The sequence below is a fragment of the Haliotis asinina genome, chromosome 4, assembly GCF_037392515.1.
Source record: "Haliotis asinina isolate JCU_RB_2024 chromosome 4, JCU_Hal_asi_v2, whole genome shotgun sequence".
In the NCBI taxonomy this organism is placed as follows: Eukaryota; Metazoa; Mollusca; class Gastropoda; order Lepetellida; family Haliotidae; genus Haliotis; species Haliotis asinina.
The window spans coordinates 60,224,879-60,238,302 of record NC_090283.1 but is presented as its reverse complement, the minus strand read 5'-3'; the positions used below and the strand labels follow the sequence as shown (position 1 = coordinate 60,238,302).

General features: G+C 38.0%; 1 protein-coding gene across 1 annotated transcript in view; it reads left to right on the top strand.

Moving 5' to 3' along the window:
• LOC137281065 (mucin-2-like) overlaps positions 1-13,424 on the top strand; it is a 61,577-nt gene that overhangs the window by 45,805 nt on the left and 2,348 nt on the right. The window contains exons 17-21 of the mRNA XM_067812209.1: positions 8,177-8,236; positions 9,357-9,458; positions 10,699-10,740; positions 12,697-12,798; positions 13,126-13,143. Coding sequence (XP_067668310.1) covers positions 8,177-8,236; positions 9,357-9,458; positions 10,699-10,740; positions 12,697-12,798; positions 13,126-13,143 — 324 coding nt within the window. The remainder of the gene's footprint in view (positions 1-8,176; positions 8,237-9,356; positions 9,459-10,698; positions 10,741-12,696; positions 12,799-13,125; positions 13,144-13,424) is intronic.

The window sequence follows — 13,424 nt, the reverse complement described above, 5'->3', positions numbered from 1 at the left end:
TCTGTCCGTCCGCCCGTCCGCCCGTCCGTAATCATTTTGTTTCCGGAGGATAACTCAAAACCCGTTCAGTATTTTTAGACCAGAATTGATACATATAATAATCTGAACCAATGGTTGTGCCCTTTGCTATTTACAGATTTTTGGCATTTGTATTTTTTTCCATGGAACATTTTGGTTTTAGTCTAATGTTGGAGTGGGCTTCGTTTCCGGAGCAGAACTAAAAAGCCGTCCAATATTTTTCTGCAAAACCTTGTAGATATATGAATCAGAACCTAAAGTGGTGCCTTTCGCTATTTACAGGTTTTGTGGTTTATCATTTTCGATTCAAACTTAGTCTAAAAAAATGTCAAGTAACTCTTCAGATGATTTGTCCTTTGAAATATGTGGGGGCCGGGGGATATGTCATCTTCTGATGACTCTTGTTTAACCTGTCGTTGTTTGCAAATGTCATGGAAAACTGAATGACCAGATGAAGCAATTGCATCAAATATAAAGGAACTTTTCGCAGTAAAGTAAGGAAACAGCTGTATTCCCTTTGATGAACGTTTTCTTCCAGCTTGCATTGGATCCATAATCTCTGTCCCAGTAGGTTATTTCTGGAGAACGAAAGTCTGGTGCCACAACTTCCATGAACTTGATGTGGCAAATCCAATTGTTTTTGTAATCTTCTGATCATGGAACGAAATGAACATAGACGAAAAGGTTTTACATCTGTGGAGAATATTTGCAAAACGCCTGCTCCTTGATGTTCTGTCTGCTCTACAAGGCATTTTGAAAACGAGCAATGCCTAACCTCTTCATGTATTTTAAGTGTACTGCAAAATCCCATATTTGTGGATAGAATTATGCTATGCTTAACATGTGTTTTGGACACAATGTGTATAAAAAGGATACATTAATAGTAAGTTTGAAATACGTGTGAAAAAAAACTGAATGTGAAAATTATATTTGTCTCTTTATTACTTTGTCTTAGACGTCAGCATCCAAATATTGTTACCTGCTGATTATCAAGTTGAAACTAAAAGATGAAGCGAGAGTAACAGAACTGGGTGCGATATGAACAAACAACAAAGGAAATAAGAATTGAATAATCAAGGACTGTATTCTCTAAACAAAGGATGATTGTTTGTTCAAAGTATAACCTGAATAAATACATCAGGTTGCCCACTTTATGCGGCTTACCACAGATCCCTAACTTTGTACCCTATACTTTCTGTATTGATTGACAGTTGAACTTGCTGCTGTTGCTGCTGTCGAACAAATTCAGAACAAAAGAGTAGCGTAATAACATCCCCAAATAAAATTTGCAAAAATTATTTGCCAAGTAAGATTTAAGTGTCATTTGAATTATGGAGGGAGTGCATTAAAACTTTCTAATCATGCAATCTTTAGTTAGTTTATATACCTTAAAAGAGCCCGCTAATTAAAAATGTAATTGTCAAATTTCTGGGCACAGATAATGGCCATAGTTGACTTCATGCACATAATATCTAATCTTTTCATCATAATGAAGTAATATCTTCAAAAATTTGATCAAAGTGTGTGCTCTTTGAAGTAAACGCCGACGTTCCCTATTTCTACAACAACTGTGATGTTCTGTTTCACTGGATAAAAACAAAAGCAATCTCAATGTTTCATCACTGGTTGAATGAGCTAAAACAACCATGACAACGACGGTGAACAAACAACTCCACATGGATCGTGATACGGAAAAAATGTGCCATCCTTTTGATAGACCCACTATATATTTTCGCTAGCGTTGATAACATGGTCCGATTACTTCACTGTTTACGTAAAACAATTATCATATTTAAATGTTTGTAATGATTTTGTAGGACAAATCTTCCGACACTGACACTGTTGGAAGCCATAGTTCACACGTGTGCACGTAAGGGCGTGGCGTTTTGAAGTGACAAGATGTGAAGGATGTTTAAAAATACGTTCATAAGTAGAATCCGAACTTATATATATTCTAAGAAAACGATTCAGTACTTAAATATTGCAGATCATTAAAAGTAATCATAATATTTGTAATTGTACCCATACTTGATCAAACCGGAAGCACGTATGGTATCGCACACATAGATGCACTAGCTGGGACATCACCATTGATTTTCGAAACTGAAACAAATTCCCGTAAATTCCAAAATATGTAGTAGAGTTAACTGTTAAATTATTATGTTTTACAGATTAGGATTGAAATGCAGCAGACAGGGTACGGATGATCCTGGCACACTGAGGCTGGTAAAGCGCATCATCAGATAAGGGCCCTCGTCCCTTCTATACGCAGCCGAGACAGCGAATGGGACTTCTCCCAGAAAACACTGCCTAGTCGAACCCACCAAGAACTTTCCGGAGAATATGAAGGCTCCCCAACACTGCTGCCTTCTGCATTACCCAGATTGTCAGAGGGGCTGTGCTGAGAACCCGGGCACCCTCCTGATCTGAGCCAAGAGATCAGGAGGTACCAGACCATGGGCACCGAGAACAATGGGGAGCCTGACGACAGTGTACTTAGGATGCAAGAGAGGCATTTCAAAGGCGAGGTCCGCATATTTATCATGCTTTTCCTGAATCTTGCCAATCACATTGCTGTCAAAAGAAAATTCAGTGATATAAATAATTTCATTGTCTTTACCAAAAAGGACAAGATCAGGTTTGTCAGCTGGAATTTTTCTGAGGCTGTATATGGTCCTATTCCATGGAAGTTTAAAACTGTCATTTTCCAGGACGCCCTGGACATGTTCAGGGTCGTGCCATGGATGGACCTCGGGGTCAAAGCCACAGGCATGGTGGAGGCGGTAGTCAAAGCAGCGAGTCATGCCATCATGACTTTTAAGGTATGCTGTTTGTGTCAAGGAAGGACATCCACTGACAAGGTGTTGGACAGTCTCTGTAAATACATTGCAAAGACGACATTGCATATTGATTTTTTCTTGAACAATCACATTCTTGCGATTGCGAGTGGGAAGTGACTGGTCCTGAGCATCAAAAAGGAAGCCCTCAGTTTCACATCCAGGCGAAAGGGTCGGTTGGATTACTGTTCTGTTCCACACACTGCATGTACACACGATGCAATGGCTTCTCAGACAGCTTCTCCACAATGGGCCGACTGTGGGCAGACATGGTGAAAGACTTCCCCTGGTTTACTCCCATCACTGTACCGTCCAGCAGTACATCATTATTATAGGATATTTATATAGCCAACATATCCATGCAACTATTGCTTGCTCAAGTCGCTGATATTTGTTTCCCATCATTGGATGTCCGTCTCAGCGTCACGTCGTATTATCAATCTGAACTCCCTGGGGAGTGTACAACTCTTGCTGCCACTAGGCGAACAGAGTTTCTTATTGTTGCCCTCTCATCCTAACGAGGCACCCAATTCACAGCTGGGTAGACTGGAACACATAGTCACAGTACTTTGTCCAAGTTTACTGCACATTACTGTACTCGCAACTAGCTGTTTGCACGTATTCATGTGGCCACCATCTGGTCATAAACCAACGGATTCGTGGGTTCTTGTGAGTGCACAAGGTTGTGTTCTGCAGACTAGGGGTTGTGTTATGTACTGTACACTAGGGGTTGTGTTATGTACTGTACACTAGGGGTTGTGTTATGTACTGTATGCTAGGGGTTGTGTTATGTACTGTACACTAGGGGTTGTGACAAGACTGAAACAGTCTGCACACAAAGTTGACTACAAGATTTTTACACCCGGTCACAGTTGGGCTCGATCCCGACACCGCAACCTCGTTTGGATCACTAGCCTGGCGCTTTAGCCAGCTCGCCCACCGATCGCCTGAAACACCGTCATTTGGTTACTGTTAGCCGCTATCAATTGTAGTTGTCATTTTTCTTTTTACTTGTATATTTCTCCACCCCAGTATTGCCGTCAGTGCGTTGTGATCAGTCCTCAGTCCTAATGAACTTTGAACTTCGCGGTCAACGAACTTCGAATAATGTTCTGAAAGGGCAAGATTTCAGCATGCCATAGCAATAACAAACTATTGTTCTGTGTCTGTTCTTACAAGACAGTTCTCATAATTGTAGATGTCGGTGCGTGAAACCTTTTTGTTTTCACTGAAACGGATGAAACCAGATCTAGTGTAAGAATTGTTTGGTACATGTAACTGGATTTCTTGAAAAATGAAAATATCTATTAAATATGGGATTAAAAAAATAGTCATCGTCTGTGTCGTTCATTTCGATACAAAATCCCGGTATACATTTTAGACATTTGCGATGAATTTGACTTTAAATAAAATATTAAATCAAATAGAGTGAAATTGAAATAGAGAATCCTTATTAGTTCACCTTGTCAAGTGAAAAAACTTTAAATCTTGGAATTTTATCCAACTTAGGATAAAAGTTGTTTCATAAACGATCATGGTTTCAAATCGTTATATTGGCTTGTATTGCAAGCGCAGTGAACAGTGAAACAAATGCACGTGCGGTTCATGATGAGCGTTAACCAATCCTCCTGTTTAAATTCATCGGTGCGTTTTCACTGCAAACAGACTAAAGCTAAGCAACACATTCTGTTGCCTCAAAAAGCAAGCAGATCTGGTTAAGTGACCCGATGCATTCATTAAGCATTTAGCATAATAAGTACTGGTGTAACCAAAAACTGTAAAATGTAACCTCATATTTATACTTACTTTCCCACACTGTGCATGTTCATATTTTGCAACACACACGTTCCATGGAAAGCAGAACGGAAAGGAGCTGGTTTGGACCAATGATGATGATGATTGAAAGATTGAGACATAGCTGGAACCAGTTCAAAAAATATTTTCAAAACAAACACCTACTGTTGAGGACAAAATAGTCCATAACAACTGTCCTTGTGCTATATGTTGGCAAGACATTGTGCGGATATCAAAATGTTGTATCACATATTTCCGTATGGAATATTTGTATCAAATAATTATGTAAATTGGTTAGTGGTTCACTTCTTTGAAAGACAGTGATTGACGATTGGTTATTTTAGCTTTGATAATGCATTCACAGATTCGCTAAATCTTTACTCATGACCAAAAGAACTAATCATATTATCAGTGACAATCAACATCTGATAATAAATGAAAAAGTGAAAGTTGCAAAACAGCTGTGAAATAGTAAGATTGATAAATCTATCATCAATATCCACCGAGGATATTAATTTATTGCACAAGTTCATTTATGTAATTCAAATTGTTCTAAAGTGATACCTGTATATTTGGCATACCTGTAATATAAGCGCACAACTGATTAAATAATTCCTCATTCCATGCAACTAAAATTGATACTATACTTTAGAGTAACACATGTGCATCGCGGAGCTTCTATTTTGAAACACAAACCTTGTCACGCCCATTTCCGCGCACTTTTTGCCTATGTCTATAAATGTTGTTGCGTTTGACAATGAAAAAAACCCAAACAAACAAAAAAAACCTCAAAACAGCAACAACAACAACAACAACAACTACACAAAACTAGCATCAACATGCCTCACTATTTTATATGTTTCTCATTTATATTTTCAGTGTAGAATCAAGCTGTGGTCCTAATATTTATAAAAATTCAAATAGAAGATACTGAGAAATCTACTTGTGGAGTATTGATCAGTTACTGTTTCAGGGTGTCGGGGGCTTCTTCTTCTTCTTGCAAATTATATATGGGAAACATTGTGGTAACTTGTGATAAATTTGTGTTTGCAGGACGAAATACCTCAAAAGTTACTGTTTAGATTCAGTAACCAAAGATTTTTTAGCGGACAATCCCTGTCTGTGACGTCACATCCGATGACATTTGAACTCACAAGGAAACGGAAGTTAGATTTCGCGATCTTCATTTTCGTTTCTCTCTTGTCATATTCAACTGAAATGAAACACTTATAGCATGAGACGTTCTTCAACTGACCTGTACATGAAAGTCCTGTAAACTCTGTAAACATTTATCCAAATAGCAGCACATTATGTAGGGGTTGGACGAAGCAGGTCATATTTGGTGCAACACCGGCTTTATGTTGTGTTGGTGTCGAAAAGTTTGACTCATAACATTAGAAATTAGGACTCGTGAATATTCATAAATCATGTATTCTGCACTTTTCTTGACATAGTGTCATCTGAATCAAATATATGGAATACGATTCGTGTACGACGGACTTTGTCGATTATTGTTTTTCCAGAAATATTTGTTCATATGCCGATGCAAATACATGTATATGATTTTTAAGTCTATTAAATATGTGATATCGGAGGTGAAAATATTTACATAGCTTTGCACTAATTAAACGATTTATACAGGTTCCTAGTATGAAACGCATTTCACTGGCAATCAAGAAACTCAGGTAGAATCAGGAAAATTTACATTATTTTGGTTTCCTTAAGCCTTAATGTTTAAAAGTATTTCATTTTCCAGGAACTACTTTTTCAGCTGTTGTGAAAAAACTACCCTCTTTCATGCGGCTAAAGGCTTACGCCGGTTGGCAAGAAACTTGAAATTTGCAACTTGAAACTTGACTTTGTCTCATGAAAGAGAGATAATAATCTTTCAGCCCGAATTGGAGGAGTTATATAACTGTACACCGTTATAGGAGAACTGAGTTGTTGTTTTCGAGAGTTTAGCAACAAGACCAACGTCACAACCAGATCAAATTTGCAATAACTACCATCAAACAATTATACCAACCCTGGAACAAAAAGGCCCAACAACCATCACCACCACAACTATACTATACATCCCAGTAACGACAATCAACATTCTAACACGTGCAGCCATCCCTACTACACATATCACCTGAACACACTCTCATAAAGTACCATTCTAATAACAACACCCTCGACAACCACAACACCGATTACAACCTCGACAACTACAACACCGATAACAACCTTAACAACTACAACACCGATATCAACTACCACCCCATAACGTGTGAAAATCTGCTCCTTAGTGCTCTGTCTACCATGTGTTTAATCTCTTGATTTCAGCCTATTTAAAAGAAATCAAACTGTATAAAGAAATATAGAATGTTATATCTGAGATAATGTTTTTACCTTTGAATGGCATAAAGTGCTGATATTTCAGATATTTACAACAACACTTTATTGTGTTCAGTTATTGTACATAGATTTTCTCGTGGAGACTAGCTGCAAAACTGCTGATGTAGCATTAATCAATAATACTCACTCACTCGTAGAGTCATTAACAGATAGTGTTTGATGTGATTTTATATCTAACCATTTACCATGTACAGTGACTTTAAGTGAGAAGATCCTTTGCTCAAACATTTACCATGATAACTGTCGATGTGGCGTTAATCAAGAATACTCACTCACTCGTAGAGTCATTAACAGATAGTGTTTGATGTGATTTTATATCTAACCATTTACCATGTACAGTGACTTTACGTGAGAAGATCCTTTGCTCAAACATTTACCATGATAACTGTCGATGTGGCGTTAATCAATAATACTCACTCACTCGTAGAGTCATTAACAGATAATGTTTGATGTGATTTTATATCTAACCATTTACCATGTACAGTGACTTTAAGTGAGAAGATCCTTTGCTCAAACATTTACCATGATAACTGTCGATGTGGCGTTAATCAAGAATACTCACTCACTCGTAGAGTCATTAACAGATAGTGTTTGATGTGATTTTATATCTAACCATTTACCATGTACAGTGACTTTAAGTAAGATAATAGCTTGCTCAGTTATTTACCATGATAACTGTGTAAGCTACCTTATACAATTTAACAAATACTCCTTAATTTGTAGCTTATAACATATGTGTTCCTTGAAAGTACAGATTGTTTAAGAAGGTTTCTCATGAATGGGGGATGCTATCAGTTTAGTTATTATGGAGAAGTGCCTGTTTGAAGGTGTGGTCTTCAGGGGCGGATACATGTTCTTTTAGAAAGGGGATGGGCTAGCGGTGGTGTGTGTGCATACTATTGAGAATAGGGGGTGGTGATGCACACTTCATTTTCACTGGAGTTTCGATTTTCATTCTAAAATATTTGCACGGCTGCACCCACCCACCCGTATAGCCCCTCTGGATTCTCCTATGGTATTGCGAGGGGCAGCAAAAGCAATGAGATACCATTTTTAAAATTATGAAAGTGTATATCATCATAATATAAACACCCTGTATTTTCGTATCACACACTGTTATGTTTCAGACTTCTTTACTTCACCAACAACAACAACGACAACGACAACCACGACGACAACTATGCCATGTACGTGTACTGCTCGTGTGTATGTTTCCTCAACATCGGTTCAAGCAATAGTCCAGACAGTCCAGTGACTGACACCATGAACATCCATCTGCGCAGTTAGGATGCAATGACATGCATCAACCATGACAGCAGAAATCAAAGTATCTGTGTATGACAAGTTTAAGTTGCTGAGGAAAATTTATAAACTTTCAACATGAAATGAATGACCAACATAGTGGCCGTAGTTTGAATTACTTAACCTTTCCTCATCTAGCTGTTAAAGGAATCAAGAACATGTTCTTGATAGATCATTGCTCTTTACTTTTCAAAGTGATAACAAATAGTTCATAATAATGATAATGAGTGTATTTCTAGAGCGCTAAATACTCCTGGTTGTCGGTGTCTGCTCCTGCTGTGGTTAGACAGCTCATTATTATCCCGGATAAACCAAGCTGCCAGCGAGGTGCCTAGAAAGTTATAGTCAAATGATTTTATCCCACCGGGTACCCATTTTCTGTTGGATGAACACAGGCATGTTTGAACAAACTCACTTGCCTAGGGTGAGATCACATGTATCACGTGTGCTTTTTTGTAGGGCACGTCCAAAGTCCTAGAAACCCTTAGGTGTCAAGCTGTCAAACACAGCCACCACCACCACCACCTTTCATCTGATTTGTGAAATGAGCACAAAACAGAAAAATAGTTGACAAAGTTGACAAATAGATACCTTTATTTTTTGAACACACTTAAATTATGCACCGTTTGAAAGCACCGCATTAACGCATTATCGCTCATAGAAAATACCAGTCAGAATCACAATGAAAACTACTGAATTTCACAAACGGTTCGATGAAGGCACTACAGGCACAAAGAAACGTCAATTAAAGCACGGTGCTTTCGAGATGTTCATCTGGAACGGATGGAATATGCTAGCAACATTCTTTACTTATTTATAAATACATAGAATTGTTAAGTTAAAGCATACAATAGGATTTTGGCAAATACTGAGTCATCTATAGACTCAACAAATAGATGACCTAATATATCTGTTTCTAAAGAAATCTACTTTCTGAACAACAAAAAATGAAAATGAAAGACCTGTGGACATTTTAGGAAAGTTATGCATTTGCTTTTCTTTCAGTATGTAGTGGTTCCGCTATCTCCTGTGTTCCGACTAGTAGCTGTGACCCCACAGGAGTTACTCCTGGCCGCCATTGTCCAAGTGGTCAGGTGTGCTGTGCAGGTAAGTTGTCTGACCCTTTTCACCTCAAAACAAGCGCTTTCCTCCCCGGTCTTACTTTTACAATAACACGAAGACGAAAGCTTAAACCAACAGGTAATCAATTTTCGGCTACTTTGTTTTGATCTGTCATCTGTATACAGTTGTTTACTCCGGATTGAAATTAAATGGTTATACAATTGGAAATTAAATGATTATACAACTGTGAATTGCATGATGGCTTTGCAAACCTGTTAAAATATATTGGCCTTAAGGTTGCTTATGAATTAAAGATGGTATTATCACAGGGGCTTGTATCGCTTTGAAACGGCGTTCGAAAGACATATAGATGTATAGACCCTATACTAGTACTATACAAAGCGATACAAGCCCCTGTGGGTATTATTCAGCTTTAATTGATATCCAGGATCGTATTGTCTTCAGAGAAGTAGACTTGATTTTCTCATAACATCATATCATATGTACGTTTGCTTTATGTACATTTTTCAAGAGGTTGTTGAGAGGCATTTCGAAGTTAGTATTCTAATATAAGACAAAATGCTATGGATGTCAACTTCTGTATTTTTTACACTTGTAATATAAGATAAAATGCTATGGATGTCAACTTCTGTATTTTTTACACTTGTAATATAAGATAAAATGCTATGGATGTCAACTTCTGTATTTTTTACACTTGTAATATAAGATAAAATGCTATGGATGTCAACTTCTGTATTTTTTACACTTGTAATTTAAGATAAAATGCTATGGATGTCAACTTCTGTATTTTTTACACTTGTAATATAAGATAAAATGCTATGGATGTCAACTTCTGTATTTTTCACACTTGTAATTTAAGATAAAATGATGTGGATGTCAACTTCGTCTTTGTTGTTTACACTTTTCATATAAAACAAAAAATGTTATGGATGTCAATTAATGGATTGTGTAAATAATAAAGGAGAAGTTGACATTCATAACATTCTATCTTATATTAGAAGTGTAAATAATACAGTGAGTGAGTGAGGTCAGTTTTATGCCGCATTCAGCAATATTCCTGCTATATGGCGGCATTCTGTAAATAATGTAAATAATAAAGAAGTTGGCATCCACAACTTTTGTCTTATATCAGAAGTGTAAATAATAAAGAAGTTGACATCCACAACATTTGGTCTTATATTAGAATTGTAAATGATAAAGAAGTTCACATCCATAGCATTTTGCCTTAAACTGCATTTGCATGGCACCCATCGTTCTGTTTCAGATGCCCTGACTGTAACAACAACAACCACGACCACTATGGCACGTAAGTGTAAAGAATTAATTCTGCACTCAAATGTACACTATGTATATATAAGGCCGGTGTTCAAACTGCAAAACACCCAGTGGTTTTCCAGTTAGTCTTCCATAAGCTGCTCAGCAGTGTAGACGCGATCTTCCCATGAGTGAAAGGACTAACAGCTATGTGTGCCTGACGAAATGTTAACGTTGAAATTTACACTCAGAATAACCGTTTGCCTTTTAGTAACTGTCCAACAACCCTCTCCCAGTATACTTTGATGACTATATAGATTAATTTGATTAGTCTAATCTACAGCATTGTGATGTCAACGTGACAATAGTCTACAACCCCAGGAAATTCACCTAGCACCTCCACCCTACAAAACCCCCAAAACACCCCAGAAATCATGGTCAGTGTCTGGATATTGTGACATAGAATTTAGAATTGACTAGGCTGACCATGACGCGTGCTGTATGTGAAGTAGCGTTGTCTTGAACAACTCCATAAGCATGTGACGTGCTAGGTCACACTCCACCCAATCTGTTGACCTATCGAATGCAATTAGAGTAAAAACCCACGTTTTTCCGACGGTAAACACACCTCCATCTCGCCTATGAAGAAGCCTCCAGTTTCCAACTTTCCACTTACGGACACAGCGACACAACGCAAGCGATTGCACCGATAGCAGTCTCTCAAAACAGGGCCGATAACTGGTATTTTGGTCGAACGAATTCAATCATATATTTACAGGCCGCCGCCATGTAGCTGGAATATTGCTGAGTGCGGCGTAAAATCACACTCATGCACTCTGCTACTGTTTGACGCAAGTTTTATGAAGTGTTTCTACCTTTTCTCGATACTCTCCTTGAGAAGGATGGCCTTAGTATAAACGCTTTAATTTATTAACATTAAATATTGTTAACACTGGCTCCATGATTGTCCTACACATCTGTTGCCGGGGAATTAGATTGTCAAGGGTGTTTTTCATACAAATTTATGAGGATCAAAATGGTCTTTATTAAGTATTTTTTGTCCTCACCTTTGTTTGCAACGTAAATGGATGACAACACTTAACCTCCCTAACTCGGTAAATGTTCCAAGTAGTGCATTTATTTCCACATTAGATTTGTTTTATCGCACGAAACTATTTTTCACACCTTCCTCAATATTTCTTAAATCTGAGTCAGTTATTGTCGTTTTCATAGTAAGTAAATGTGGAAAATCGCAAAGCCAGACTCTCTTGCATACTGTGTCCGTCCGTTTGTGTTTCGTGTCAGTAATCAAGGACGATTCCTTGTTTCGTATGTTTCACTGATATCAACAACAAATGAGCCCCCATGGTGCAACCATCACGTTTCTCTTCTGCACATGAAATAAGACCATTTTCCTTTTCTAAACTACATAAGTGTAACTTTTACTTCAGGTGTGTTGGGGACGGTGGAATAGTCTAGTGGTTAAGGCGTTCGTACGTCATATTGAAGACCTAGGTTCTGTTCCCAAAATGGGCACATGGTGTGAAGTCCGTTTCTGGTGTCCCCTGTTGTGTTATTGATGGAATCTTGCTAAAAGCTAAACTCACTTAGGTGTTTTGATGGTGGTTAAGATAAAAACTATACCCGAGAAACAAGTGACATCAAGTTTGATTGTGTTGATATATAATCATGACGATTTTCAAACAATAATAATGTCATAATTTACCAGTTGTTGTGGCGTTCGAATTATATGATTATCCGCCATTTCCAAGGTACGTATGCAAAGTCGAACACCTGACATTAATGGCTAGAGCATCAAGCTAGTTGACCTGCCTGTGTATGTGTTTATGGCAGCTGCCATGTATCATCTTAAAGCAGTTGGAAGACTCAGATCCAGGAAACTGTATTTTGCCCATCAAAATCAACAGTGAATGTAAGATTGCATGATTACAATATGTTAAGTTTTTCACGCTGTCTATGGTGATAACGTATTGAATCTTTGTTTCAGCGTGCGATCTCCCTACTATTCAGTGTATTGAAACAAGCAGATGCATGTCGACTGGGATTGTAAGCGCAAGATCCTGTCCAACTGGGCAGTCGTGCTGTGTCAGTGAGTAATCCGTTCTGCGAAATCCCAAACTGGCTTTTGACGCTGTTTTACACGTTCTGTTGTATCCACGTGATCACAGGTGACAGACAGTGTACGTGCTACATGTGACCAATGAATGTACTGTGTGTGCACTCACCTGTGAACATCCGGGTTAGCTTTGGTCTTCAGCCAATCGTGCTTGTCTCCGCGTGAAGACCTGGGTTAGCACTGGTCCTCAACAATGCGTATGGTGTTACTATGTTACCTTTTTCTGTATTATTCGAGCCTGCACATTTGTGTTTGAGTATTTTGTTTGCGTAGTTGTTTGATATTCATTTTTATTTGCAGACAATTTCATCATCACAGGTAAGTGAAAATATAAACTAGTGTCCAAAAGAAACGATACCAACTATTTTTCAAATTAGTTTATTACTAAAACGTGCCAATCCGTATTGCATATCCCAAACAAAGCGTATTTGATGGAAAATACCGGGAACACTTTACCACTTCCGGGGAAAACGTAAATTTCGTGAGAGTGACGTTTCTCGCTCTAGCATCTTCTGCACGTGCATAAAAACTGTATAAAACGGATGGGTCTACCCGTTAGATCACAGAAACAAAAAGAACACAAGACATGCCATGTTTAA